General features: G+C 40.3%; 1 protein-coding gene across 8 annotated transcripts in view; it reads right to left on the reverse strand.

Moving 5' to 3' along the window:
• The window catches only part of TTC3 (tetratricopeptide repeat domain 3), a 140,193-nt gene that overhangs the window by 12,998 nt on the left and 114,239 nt on the right, over positions 1–12,956 (reverse strand). For all 8 annotated transcript variants that reach the window (XR_003792285.1, XR_003792286.1, XM_029213875.1 and 5 more), the window contains 4 exons: positions 8,375–8,514; positions 6,224–6,292; positions 5,170–5,266; positions 3,367–3,467 (listed from right to left, as the gene is read on the reverse strand). Coding sequence is in view for 6 of the 8 variants with exons in the window: in XM_029213875.1 (XP_029069708.1) it covers positions 3,367–3,467; positions 5,170–5,266; positions 6,224–6,292; positions 8,375–8,514 (407 nt within the window). In the remaining 2 variants the exon portion in view is untranslated. The remainder of the gene's footprint in view (positions 1–3,366; positions 3,468–5,169; positions 5,267–6,223; positions 6,293–8,374; positions 8,515–12,956) is intronic.

Here is a 12,956-nt window from a genome sequence, read left to right on the forward strand (position 1 = left end):
TCTTAAAGAAAAACCACAACATTGCTTTTACGGCTTTCCTCTTTTGCTATCCTTGGTGGAATGAGCAGAATTAGCAGAGAAGCCCTAAGAAAAAATGCCGTGTACTGTGAGGCTTAATAAGGAGTCAATACCATTAGGTAAAATGAGGCCTGAGATATCTTTGTTTCCCAGATGCACCACAACGCATAGCCCACAGCTGTGCTAGTCCTGTAATCTGAATCAGCATATCAATTTACCTTTTTTTTTTTTTTTTTGTGGTAAGTGGGCCTCTCCCTGTTGTGGCCCCTCCCGCTGCGGAGCACAGGCTCCGGACGCGGATGCGCAGGCTCAGCGGCCATGGCTCACTGGCCCAGCTGCTCCGCGGCATGTGGGATCTTCCCGGACCAGGGCACGAACCCGTGTCCCCTGCATCGGCAGGCGGACTCTCAGCCACTGCGCCACCAGGGAAGCCTCCTCAATTTACCTTTAATCAGAAAGGTTTTCTCACCTTTCTGAAAAAAACTTAATCTTGAAACATGAAATAAAGAACTATACAATAAAACTGTTTTTCCATAACCCACAGAATCTCTGGTTCAACACTGAGGGTTTGAAATTTAAATCAAAAAGCACCAGGAATTAAGAATTCAAAATCCGTGTGTGGTCCCATTTGTTTATTTTTCTCTTTATTTCCATTTCTCTAGGAGGTGTGTCTAAAAGGACCTTGCTGTGATTTATGTTGCACAGTGTTCTGCCTATGGTTTCCTCTAAGAGTTTTATAGTGTCTGGCCTTACATTTAGGTCTTTAATCCATTTTGAACTTATTTTCATGTATGGTGTTAGGAAGTGTTTTGCACAGCAAAGGAAACCATAAACAAGATGAAAAGACAACCCTCAGAATGGGAGAAAATATGCGCAAAGGAAGCAATGACAAAGGATTAATCTGCAAAATATACGAGCAGCTCATGCAGCTCAATATCAGAAAAACAAACGACCCGGGCTTTCCCTGGTGGTGCAGTGGTTAAGAATCTGCCGGCCAATGCAGGGGACACAGGTTCGATCCCTGGTCTAGGAAGATCCCACATGCCACAGAGCAACAAAGCCTGTGCACCACAACTCCTGAGCCTGCACTCTAGAGCCCACGAGCCACAACTACTGAGCCTGTATGCCACAATGCCCACATGCTTTAGAGCCCGTGCTCCGCAACAAGAGAAGCCACGGCAATGAGAAGCCCGCGCACCACAACGAAGAGTAGCCCCCGCTCACCGCAACTAGAGAAAGCCCGCGCATAGCAACGAAGACCTGACATAGCCAAAAAATAAAAACAAATAAATTTATAAAAACAAAACAAAAGCCAAACCCAATCCAAAAATGGGCAGAAGACCTAAATAGACGTTTCTCCAAAGAAGATATACAAATTGCCAACAGACACATGAAAGGATGCTCAACATCATTAATCATTAGAGAAATGCAAAACAAAACTTTAGTGAGGTATCACCTCACACTGGTCAGAATGGCGATCATCAAAAAATCTACAAACAATAAATGCTGGAGAGGGTGTGGAGAAAAGGGAACCCTCTTGCACTGTTGGTGGGAATGTAAATTGATACAGCCACTATGGAGAACAGTATGGATGTGCCTTAAAAAACTAAAAATAGAACTACCATATGACCCAGCAATCCCATTACCGGGCATATACCCTGAGAAAACCATAATTCAAAAAGAGACATGTACCACAATGTTCATCGCAGCACTATTTACAATAGCCAGGACATGGAAGCAACCTAAGTGTCCATCGACAGATGAATGGATAAAGAAGATGTGGCACGTATATACAATGGAATATTAGCCATAAAAAGAAACAAAACTGAGTTATTTGTAATGAGGTGGATGGACCTAGAGCCTGTCATACAGAGTGAAGTAAGTCAGAAAAAGAAAGACAAATACCGTATGCTAACACATATATATGGAATCTAAAAAAAATGGTTCTATTGAACCTAGGGGCAGGACAGGAATAAAGATGCAGACGTAGAGAATGGACTTGAGGGCATGGGGAGGGGGAGGGTAAGCTGGGACGAAGTGAGAGAGTGGCATGGACATATATACACTACCAAATGTAAAATAGATAGCTAGGGGGAAGCAGCTGCATAGCACAGGGAGATCAGCTTGGTGCTTTGTGACCACCTAGAGGGGTGGAAAAGGGAGGGTGGGAGGGAGATGCAAGAGGGAGGGGATATGGGGATATATGTATTTGTATAGCTGATTCACTCTGTTATACAGCAGAAACTAACACAACACTGTAAAACAATTATACTCCAATAAAGATGTTTAAAAAAACAAAAACAAAAACCTGTGTGTGGAATATGATAAAAGGACCAGATGAAAAGTAATCCCATGTGCAAAAATCTATACTGAAAAGTGCTAAATGCTAGACTGAAGGAGACCCTCTAGGATTTCCAGGTAAACCTTATTCCAAAAACAAAGCAAAAGAAAGAAAAGCAGGTAAAGATTACAGAGGGTTGAAAAAAAATTACCAGATATAAATATCTTCTGAAGTGACATGCCCATACTCTCCCATTAAGACTGTTAAGTGACTATTCTTATGGAAGGCAATTGTTTAAAAAGCCTTAAAAATGTGATCTTCATTCCAGAAATTTATTTATTGCGTGGAAATGACTAACAATTTAGCTATAAGGATAAAACTTTAGCTATAAGGATACTTGCTACAGTGCAGCTTTTATTAACAAAATGTGTAAACAACCCAACTCTCCCACTATAGTGGTGTTTAATAAATCATGACATGTTTGTACACTGGATTACTATTTAACCTTTTAAAATTAGGTTGGAGGGGGCTTCCCTGGTGGCGCAGGGGTTTAGAGTCCGCCTGCAGATGCAGGGGACACGGGTTCGTGCCCCGGTCCGGGAAGATCCCACATGCCGTAGAGCGGCTGGGCCCATGAGCCATGGCCGCTGAGCCTGCGCGTCCGGAGCCTGTGCTCCGCAACGGGAGAGGCCACAACAGTGAGAGGCCCGCATACCACAAAAAAAAATAAATAAATAAAAATAAATAAATAAAATTAGGTTGGAGAAGCATAATTATTGATATGAAAGGAGGATTCCTGTATACTACTTAGTGAAAACTATATATAATTTTTTTTCAAATACTTAATGGATTTGCTGCAAAATATTAACTAGTTATAGCTCAATTAAGAATTAGGATAATTTTTATCCTTTTTGTTTACATGTTTTGATTTTTCTATAACTGAATATGTATTAACTATATTAACTATTAAAAATAAAGTAGTCCTAATGTAATTTTTTTCTTAAATCAGCCCTAACCTTTTTTTACCCAATGACACTTCTGGAAAGACACCTGCGACATCACAATACCTGCTCATTAGCTTCAGGTTCTTAAGAAATCCTTCGGCTTGTGACTCCATGTTCTGTAACTTATATACTTCCGTCTCCTTCCAGTTTTCGAGCACAGATACCTACCATTAAAGAATGTAAGTATTTTAAAACTAAAACTATTTTAAGGTTGGTAAAACAAACATTCTAAACCACTTTCAGGTTTCTCCTTAAATGACATATGATCAGAATCACCAGAACTTAATTATGTTATAATTTCTCTAAGGTGAACATGAATTAAAACTTTTGGGTTTGAAAATAGAATAACAAGATGACAGTAGAATTATATACCTAAAATTATACTTTTCTCAGATATGAAACTTTCCACATGGCTTACTGCTTAAGCCATATACAAGTACAGAGCTAGGTTACCTACATGTAAATACCTGGTGTGCATAATCTATGGTCCTGTTCATGGTGAGCAGAGGGCCAGGACCCTGCAGAACAACCCCAAGGCTGAACCCTACCGAATTTAAAGGCCTCGGAAACAGACTTGTGGTTGCCAAGGGAGAGGGAAGTGGGGGTGTGTGTGTGGTGGGAGTTTGGGGTTAGCAGATGCATACTACTATATATAGAATGGATAAACAACAAGGTCTTACTGTATAGCACAGGGAACTATATTCAATATCCTGTGATAAACCATAATGGAAAAGAATATACAAAAGAATGTGTGTGTGTGTGTGTGTATATATATATATACACACACACACACACATATGTATAACTGAATCACTTTGTTGTACAGCAGAAATTAACACAACATGGTAAATCAACTATACTTCAATAATAAATAAACACAGAATAGCTGCATTAAAATAAAATAAAAGCCTCAGAGAAGTTGTTATCAGCAAGGGCATTAAAAGGTTCTAGGGCATGTTTTTAAAACTTTAGACTCTCTGCTGTGGCTCCCCGCACAAGCCAACTGGCCATTTTTGTAAAAGTCACTGCAGGAAATGTAGACCTGCCTTGTTTTTTAATCCAGGTGTCAGTAACCTTGACAGGGCCCACCAGGCAAACCTGCTTGCCAAATGGTGACAAATGGGAACTGAATGACTTGGGAACAGAGATGCAGGCATAGGATTGGTAAAGTAGAAGTACTTGGACTGTTTTTCCTTCCTTTCTTTATAAAAGCAGCTGCATAGCTGATATTTCACTGGAAGACTCATGTTTACAGACTGCATAAGCTAAGCTTTTCCTTACTTTCCTAGAATAATCATAGACACATACACAAATAAGTAACATTTACTTCTCAATTAGAAAAACAAAGACAACCATATTTCAGGAACTAAATAAAATACAGCGAGAAGTCATTATTATTATTATTGTCTCAGTAGTTTCTCAAATCGTATACTGACATTGGTATATATTCTTCTGTGGGGAGGAGAGTATATTCTTAATAAATGGATTATTTTCAAGTTCCTTTTCTAGCACTGGCAAATAGATTTTATGGTTGGCTACTTCATGGTGCATCACTTGACTAAATATGATGAAGGCATTAACAGTGTAGAGCATGGAAAATGATTGAATTATGTTAAATAAGCAGGTTATAAAATGTGGTGTACACTATGAGTACAGCTATGTAATAAATAAGCACAAAGGTAAAAAATTTTAAAGCTACAGGCGAGGAGAGAGTGGTTGTTCCAGGGAGGTAGGATTATGGGTGAAAGGATATCCCTCAGCCTCCACACTTCCCAGCAATGCTGTCGTGCCTCATGTGTAATTAAACACAAAGTAAACAAATGATATCCTGCCATATCTGTCAGTCACCAAGTGTCCTGGTCTCACCTCTGCATCCACAGCCCTTTGAAGACTCTCTTCATAATGCTCTTTCTCTTTCTTTATACACTCTTCTATTTTCATTTTCTCATTCATAAATGTATTACTGCAAATATTAAAGAAAAAAAAACTTATTGAAAAAAACTTAATCAGTGAGATCACAAAGGCTGAAGCCAGGTTAACTTTTAAGTCATGCCACAAAAAGACTTACACATCTTCTAGAGAAACTTCTTGCCTAATATTTGACTATATAATGCAAGACTCACATGTGCTCTTTGCACTTTACAAATGATCGAAGGAAGATGTGAAATTAAAAGTGAGTATTGGTGGGACTGCTGAGAAACTGGTTCACCATTTTTATGAGGTTAGGTTAAGTCTAATCTGGCTACTGAGTCAGAAATTCTATTTTGACCCATATTACAAGGTAATAACCCAAAGGAAAAAAGTGATATGCACAAAGCTGTTCATGGCATTACGATTATAACAGCTTAAAAAGAAACAAACAAAAACCCGGCATGGACTATGACGTAAATGGAAATATGTGTATGAAACAATATTAAATAAGAAAAGCAGAATACAGCTTACTACTGAATACACTGGTTACCAGTATGTACAAACATTTCTATTTATAAAGGTTAAAAGGAAACTTTTTATAGGTTCATAACAAAAATTCTTTAATAAATCTTTAATTGTAGAGTAAGAAACTACCATAATATAGTTGAGACTGCTATTTCAAGTAACACAAAAGTTTTTCAAACACATTTTTAGTTTCAGGTTAATTCAAGGGAAAAGAAGAGTAATCAACAATGATAAATTCAGGACATTTTTTACACCGACAATGTGAAACAAAAGGAGAAACATCATAAAATAAAAATATTTAAAGAATAAATTTATTTAAATATTAATCTAAATCATAAAATAGAGAAATTTTTAAAAAGAGAAACATAATCATTTAAAAGAAACAGACAAGTAAAAATATATTTGGATGTCTCAATAAGTGCAGACTGTGCCTCTGGTATTAAAAGTATAATAAGATGTTAAAATAAATTTAAGCTTAATTTGCCTGATTTCAAAGGACTGGTCCAGAAGTAATTCACGTTCCTTTTCCTTTCCAGCGTTTTCCTGGGTATACCTACAAGTAAGTATAATCACCAAATTTTAATTAATTTTCAAAGGTTTTTAAAAACACGATCTCACACAGTAAATTCCTATATCCATGCAAACATTTCTTGAATTCTTTACATTTATTTTTGTTTCATTTCTAATATCTTCTAAATAGGCAAAGAATTTGGACCATTTTCCTTTTGGGAAAATTTCCTTCTGCACCTGCAGGGCAGATCACCTTTTTGCTTCACTCTAAGTCGCATGTCTGCAGCAAAGATCCCCTGTCTCAGTCCTCTGTCAGGAGCACCTCCAGGGGCTTCAACACGAGACAGAGGAGTAAGGTGTCGGATCATCATCAGTTTAACAGTGGTTCTCTCTCAAAATGAAAACAGCCTTCTATTCTTTAAAACAGGACCTCGGGGCTTCCCTGGTGGCGCAGTGGTTGAGAGTCCGCCTGCCGATGCAGGGGACACGGGTTCGTGCCCCAGTCCGGGAAGACCCCACATACTGCGGAGCGGCTGGGCCCGTGAGCCATGGCCACTGAACCTGCGCGTCCGGAGCCTGTGCTCCACAACGGGAGAGGCCACAGCAGTGAGAGGCCCGCGTACCACAAAAAACAAACAAACAAAAAAAAACAGAACCTCAAGTCCAACTGAACACACACTCGCATGCACACAGTGGGACAACTCTTCAAAACAAACTGTGTAAATCTTTGATACTTAAGCAATGTTCTGTAGCAGGTGGGTTCTGCTTCTTCTTTCACGCTCACCTATACACCTGTTTAGTCATCTCTACTTACTAAAAAACCCACATTTCCACTGAGAACCAGGTTAAATGCCATTTCACTTCTTTCACAAAATAGTTTCTCTAAGTTCTCAATACTAGGTGGCTTTTCATGGAATTTCTGCCTTCTTTCATAATTGTCTCTGGCTTCTGCCACTGCACCTGCAACTTGCTCAGGACAACAAAATGTGGCAGAAGTGATGCTCTGGGCTTCCCTGGTGGCGCAGTGGTTGAGAGTCCACCTGCCGATGCAGGAGACACAGGTTCGTGCCCCCGTCCGGGAAGATCCCACATGCCGTGGAGCGGCTAGGCCCATGAGCCATGGCCACTGAGCCTGTGCCTCCGGAGTCTGTGCTCCGCAATGGGAGAGGCCACAACAGTGAGAGACCCACGTACCACAAAAAAAAAAAAAAAAAAAAAGAAGTGATGCTCTGACAGTTCTGGGTCTGAACCTTCAGAAGGGTGGGCAGCTTCCACTTCTGCACTCTTGGAAGCTCTTAGCCACCACATAAGCGGTCTGGCTACCATGATGGAGACCACATGGAGAGATCAAATAGAGAGAAGAAGCCACATGGAGAGAGAGAAGGCCTGAAACTGCATAGGAAGAAAGAGGCCAAGTCACCCCAGCATCCCAGCTGAGCCCAGCCACAAGAGGAACCACTGACAAGACCAGCAGAAGAATGGTCCAGCCAAACAGCCCAGACTGCAAGAGCAGGATCAAATAAAAATTAATTTAAGCCACTGAGTTTCTGGTGTTTTGTTCAACAGTAGATAACAATTAAGCTGAGGAATCATATGACATATCACTGTTTAGGGAAAGAGGGGTTAGGAATGGATCACAGAGAATCTTGAAACAAACCTGGTCCATCTGACAACTGCCTGGAATGTATTACCAAATCCTTCGTATTACAGAACCAAATTTTAATAATTTAAAGATTCAGGATGGAAGTAATAAATAAAATGATCATCACAGAATCTTAGTGCTGGAAAGAACCTTAGATCTAGACAAGCCCTCTCATTTTACAATAAGGAAGAGGGGTTAAAGGTAATGTTCACAGTAAGAGGTGGTACTCAGACTGGAAGTTGGTTCTTTGTTGATCTGCAGTCTTACCTTTACGTAATTTATCTGCAAACATGGTAGGTTTATAAAAAGTTTTAGGTGCAATAATTCCCCAACAGATGTTCTTTAAAATGAAATGAAAATACCTAAAATTTTCACTTTACTTGATATAGCTTGAAATTGAATATCAAAAATGAAAAATAACCCAAAATATACCCCAATAATAAATAAATAAGTAAAAATCATTGACTTTCAAGTGTTACTTACATTTCACTGGCATTTAAAACCTTTTTCATCTTCTTCTTCAGTGCCTTTAGTCTCTCTTGGATTTCTTTTTTCTCCTGTTCCCATTTTTTAATTTCCTTTTCCAAATCTTCGAGGAACCAATCTAATTCTGTCTTTGAGATCTAAAAACATTTTAGAAAGTACCTAAATAAATGGGAAGATATACTTAAAAAAAAAAAAAAAAAAAAAAGCCTGAAAGACTATAATTGTGGTGGCGTGCTAGCTTAACCAATGACTCCAGTTCCACAGAACACACACTCAGGAGCTGGCTGTATGTGCTACCCTGGCCGAGGCTGGACATAAAGTCGCACAATACACAGCCTCAGCCCTTAAACAAGGATGGAGAGAGACATGACAGACTATCTGGTACTTGGGAAGGGCTTCTCAAAATCAGTGATATCTGATCTCTGTCTTAAAAAATGGGTCTGTCACATGGAGAATGGATTCCAAGTAGTGGCAACTGGTGGAGCAGAAGGTTAAAAGAGTAAGGCCTGTCTGTGCAAAAAAGCAAGAGGTGCTACATGGCTGGAGGACGAGGTGGGTGTTCAGAAGTCAGGGCACGGAGAATGGCATCTGAGGCACCTTGGGTTAAAATGGTCAAGGGCCTTGTAAGCCATGCTAGGGAATGTGGACTTTATCCTGCTGAAAACGGGAAGCCAGTGAAGGCTCTTAAGCAGGGTTGTGAGATGACGAGATTCCTATTTTAGAAAAATAACTGAAAGACAAAGAGGTGGACCAGGGTTAAGAGGGTGCATGAAGGAAGAGAATAGTGACTTTCACATTTCCTTGACTTTCTCTGACACTTTATTGTGACCCACAATAGCAAATACATTTTAATAATGATCTACAGCATATGTATATACATATATATGTATGCATGTGTGTACACATAAAACTGAAAAAATAATTGCCCTCACTTTCTGAGATGCCCCGGAGCAACTAAGCCCGTGTGCCACAACTGCTGAAGCCCACGTGCCTAGAGCCCATGCTCCGCAACAAGAGAAGCCACCGCGATGAGAAGCCCGCACATCGCAACGAAGAGTAGGCCCCCTTTGCCACCACTAGAGAAAGCCTGCGCACAGCAACAAAGACCCAACGCAGCCAAAAAATAAAAATTAAATTAAATTAAAAAAAAAAATCTCACTGCAATAGCCCAGGTGAGAGACAATGAGGATGACAGTGGTAGCCGTAGGGATGATAAAAAAAAAATAAAGGAAACTTTACAAGACTAGAATGGATAAGACCACGTGTCTGACTGGATATATGGTAGAGCAGAAGGTGACAGAGTTAAAGATAAGTTTCTACCTTGGATGAATAACTAAACAAAATTCCATTAACAAAAAAGGAGAATATGGAAGATGTACAGGAAAGAGGGAAATTAACCTAGATATGTACATTTAAATAAATTTATGAGTAAACAATAAAATATATATAAGGACTTAATAATTTTGACCCTGCAATCATTTTGATGGGACAGAGTAGAAATTTATAAGTGTTTGACAAAGACTACAAATCAAAGGAATAAAATTCTGAATTCAGTCTTCCAACATAGCCACACAGGAAGGAATAACGTATTTCCAAGTTTTGCTGATTTACACATCTTCTAACAGGCTATTCTAGAGTGGGTCAGCACACCATCAAGTCAGGTGTGTTCTGCTCCCCAAAGAACCTTTCCCAATATGGCAAACTCCAACCCCATTAATATACTACCATCCAAAAGTCCATTCACCAATTAATTAGTTGTAACTTGGAATGCATTTCCCCATAAAAAGCCATGTTAGAAACTTCAGTTAAATAGCCAACACTTCTCTTCCAAGAAGCTCACAGTTACAGTGGTTAGCTGAATAAAACGAGGTCTACAGTGTTAAAGAAGGCAAGTTTCCAGACCATGAAGAGTCTATTTGACTGCAGAAGAAATAGTCTCAACCGGGGTTCTGGGAGCAGAGACATGCGGTGCTGGAAAGATGAGGAGGAAAGCTAAGACTCCCCTCTGAGACGGTTTTGAAAAAGACTCTCGTCTGTCTTCAGCAGCCTCCCGTCTTCCTTTTGGCAGTGGGTTCCGCCCTCGGGGGGCCCTTCCTCCCTCAACACCCTCAAGTTTCTCTGGACCCCTGACTTAAGCCCACCCCCAGCCGAGGGCCTGCCAACTCCCAGGCATCCTTCCAGAACATCCTTCCTCCCCTTCCCTTGCCATCCCTCACCCCGAGGGCGCCTGACTGCAGCACGGTGCTCAGACGAACCACTTCAACCGGCCTGGAAGTATCCACGCTTCACTCTTCAGCCTAAATGATCCTCTAAGCTACAGGGAGTCTGCACACATGTTTTATTTGGCAAGCCCAGTACTTTTCGTTTGCTTTTCAAAATATAAATGTGTTATCTCTGCCTGGTCACAAAGCCCCTTGGTTTGCAACACCTGCCAGAATTTCAGGCAATATGACAAAGAGAAATGAAAAGCTGTTATCTTGATGCTCTGGACGGCTAGGTACAACACCAGTTGAGACAGCCTGCTTGGTCAGCTTTCTTACACAGGTGTTGCCTTTTGAAACTTCTTCTGAACCTACAAATTCTCTAAAAGTTTTATGTCATTTTTCGAGGCGTCATCTCTTCAGTGCCAGCAGATATACAGGCGGTGCATATGCCTGTAAGATGCCAGCCACTTATAAATGAACACGCTCTAGACTAATATTTCTAACAATTACTATGTTAGAATGGAGCAATATTTATAAGAGACTAAAAGAAGCACGTTTCAACTTTACTCTTTTCCAGTTTGAAATTCTACTAGTAACGACGACTGCTTACTGAAGTCCCAACTTCATTCCTGCTTAGGGAGCCTTTCATTTTCCACCTCTGACCAGGTTCCCTGTAGCCTGAACTTCCTGCTTAGGCTTAGAATGTGACCAGGTCACTGAGACAGGGGTTCAGCTACAGAAACTTGGAGCCTCCTCCTTCAGAAAAGACAGTGTACCCTGAAGCCAAGTTACACAGACTCCCTGTGAAATACGGCTGCCTAGTCAAAAGAGGCATCAACTTACAAGGACATTTCTCCCTCATCAGCTTTTGACACCAAGATTTCGGATGTTCCTGGGAAGCAGGTTTGCTAACCAGTCCAGGTCCTTAATGACTTTAAAGTCCCGCTGCAGGAGTAGGGTTGACCTCAATGGCCTTGAGATGTGCAGGCCAACTGTTCTAAGGCAGCAGCGGTTCAACAGCTTAGTGACATTCCCTCCATCACGGGGACAGTTCAACTCATTTTCCTTGCTGCAATCTTGCTGATCCTGAATGTGCTGAGTCATTACTGTGACAGAGGTGACCACCATGCCTACTAGGCTTACAAGATCCCGTATTCTACTACCATGACCAATGTCCATATGCACGCCTTGCTGCTGATGGCCAAGCCAGACTTGTTTCTTGCCTCTATTCTAAGCCAACGATTTCACCTAGGATGCAGCCCTTTGGCTGGGAGATGATGTACAACCTCAAGGTTATACTGGGACATAAGAACCTACTTGGCAACAAGTACCTCAAGCAGTTCAGGTATCAAAAGGCACAAAGTATTATAAACACACACACACACCCCCCTACAGCTCAGCCATGAAAAATGCTACATGAGTTCATCCGCCATTTGTACTCACCACCCTTTAATGACATAGCTGGCCTAGGGCAGCTATCACGAGCTTGTCTCTGACTACATGAAAAAGAATAATCTGAATGCCTTTCTTTGAAACATTAGAATAGGAGAAACAACAGGCTGTATACAACTGCATCCTGTATTTACACAGTTCACTGACATAATTATAAACACCTCTGAAAGTCTTTTTCTCAATTAGAGAAGATTTGGTTTTTATACCTCTTTTTTTAAACCTCAACTATGTTTTAAAATAAATATTTGAAGTGCCTTCAGTAATATATATAATTTAAAAAATACAAAATACAAAAGAATGCTAAGTAAAGAAAACAGAATAAAAAGATAAGAATGATAATATAAAAACAGAGCCAGAGTAATATAAAAACAAATGGCATGAGGTCCTAACCATTCTTCAGAAACAGTATTAAAACTTTCTGGCAGTCGAAGTCAAATAAAAACAAGCCCACTGCACAAAGAAATGCAGATGGTAAAAGTAGAGAGAAATTACTTCTCAGGGCCTCATAAAGAGGATGCTGCATAAAAGTCCTGGAAGATCAGCACAGAGCCTGGCACTTAAGAAGCATCCAATAAATATTTGTCAAATGAAAGAATGGGTAATATCCTCAACTACATACTAGCGGTAAATAAAGCAACAATCTTCACACAACGTCCAGGCCTGATAGCCTTTCATGTAGGCTGACAGAATATGAAGACACAATTCACTAAACCCAGTTCTTCAGGGGCCCAAGTACAACTGTTTGATAACATCGGCGGAGCTCCTAGTCTGTACACTGAGATCCAAAGATGGCTAAGAAACAGTCCTCACTTTCAGGGAGATCGCAGTTTGGTGGGGGAAACACGCATAAAAGATAATTACTACACCATACACAAAAATTAACTCAAAATGGATCATAGGCCTAAGTGGAGAGAGCTAAAACT

Source organism: Monodon monoceros, unplaced genomic scaffold, assembly GCF_005190385.1.
Source record: "Monodon monoceros isolate NGI ecotype Baffin Bay Population unplaced genomic scaffold, NGI_Narwhal_1 Super_Scaffold_11, whole genome shotgun sequence".
Taxonomy (NCBI): Eukaryota; Metazoa; Chordata; class Mammalia; order Artiodactyla; family Monodontidae; genus Monodon; species Monodon monoceros.